The sequence below is a fragment of the Piliocolobus tephrosceles genome, chromosome 21, assembly GCF_002776525.5.
Source record: "Piliocolobus tephrosceles isolate RC106 chromosome 21, ASM277652v3, whole genome shotgun sequence".
Classification (NCBI taxonomy): domain Eukaryota; kingdom Metazoa; phylum Chordata; class Mammalia; order Primates; family Cercopithecidae; genus Piliocolobus; species Piliocolobus tephrosceles.
Window position 1 is genome coordinate 18,077,188 of NC_045454.1, and position 1,047 is coordinate 18,078,234.

The window sequence follows — 1,047 nt, forward strand, 5'->3', positions numbered from 1 at the left end:
GGGCAACAGAGCAAGACTCCATCTCAAAAAAAAAAAAAGGTATGAGCATGGGCTGGCCTACCTGGTCCCTGGTCTGTGTGCCCACACCTACAGGCCCAAGGACACCATGATGGACAGCCAGCTCACCCCTGGATCTCGAAGGCCTCGCTGATTTAGCAGTTCCAGGATTTCTTCAGTGATTGAGGTCCCAGAGGGGTCCAGTGTTGGAGGTCCAGCATCCTCTAGGTCCTCAGGCGGTCCAGAGCCTGAAATTGGTGGCTGAGATTCTGAGGGGTAGAGTTCACCTTCGCTGCCAGCGTGCTGTGAAGGAGGGAAAGCAATGGAAGGCAAAAGCCGAGACTCCTCCCTCACAGAGGACCCCAAGCCCCAATCCCCTTCATTTGTGTTTGTTTGTTTTGAGATGGAGTCTCGCTCTGTTGCCCAGCCTGGAGCGCAATGGCGCCATCTCTGCTCACTGCAACCTCTGCCTCCCGGGTTCAAGCGATTCTCCTGCCTCAGCCTTCTGAGTAGCCGGGATTACAGGCACCTGCCACAATGTCTGCCTGGTATTTGTATTTTTAGTAGGGACAGGGTTTCACCATGTTGGCCAGGCTGGTTGCAAACTCTTGACCTCAAGTGATCCGTCTGCCTCAGCCTCCCAAAGTGCTAGGATTACAGGCGTGAGTCACCATGCCCGGATTTTGTTTTGTTTTTTTTTTTAGACAGGGTCTTACTCTGTTGCCCAGGCTGAAGTGCAATGGTGCGATCATAGCTCACTGCAGCTTCGACCTCCTGGGTCCAAGCAATCCTCCCACCTCCGCCTCCTGAGTAGCTGGGACTACAGGTGTGTGCCATCATACCTGGCCAATTTTTTTTTCTTTTAAGTTTTGTTTATTTATTTATTTATTTATTTGAGACGGGGTCTTGCTCTGTCACCCAGGCTGGCCAATTTTTTCAAATTTTTTTTCTTTTTGAGACAGAGTCTTGCTCTGTCGCCCAGGCTGGAGTGCAGTGGCGCGAACTTGGCTCACTGCAAGCTCTGCCTCCCAGGTTCACGCCATTCTCCTG

At 52.0% G+C, this 1,047-nt stretch overlaps 1 protein-coding gene across 1 annotated transcript in view; it reads right to left on the reverse strand.

The window, feature by feature from the left end:
* The window catches only part of PLEKHG2 (pleckstrin homology and RhoGEF domain containing G2), a 20,134-nt gene that overhangs the window by 3,225 nt on the left and 15,862 nt on the right, over positions 1-1,047 (reverse strand). The window contains exon 9 of the mRNA XM_026447698.1: positions 127-459. Coding sequence (XP_026303483.1) covers positions 127-459 — 333 coding nt within the window. The remainder of the gene's footprint in view (positions 1-126; positions 460-1,047) is intronic.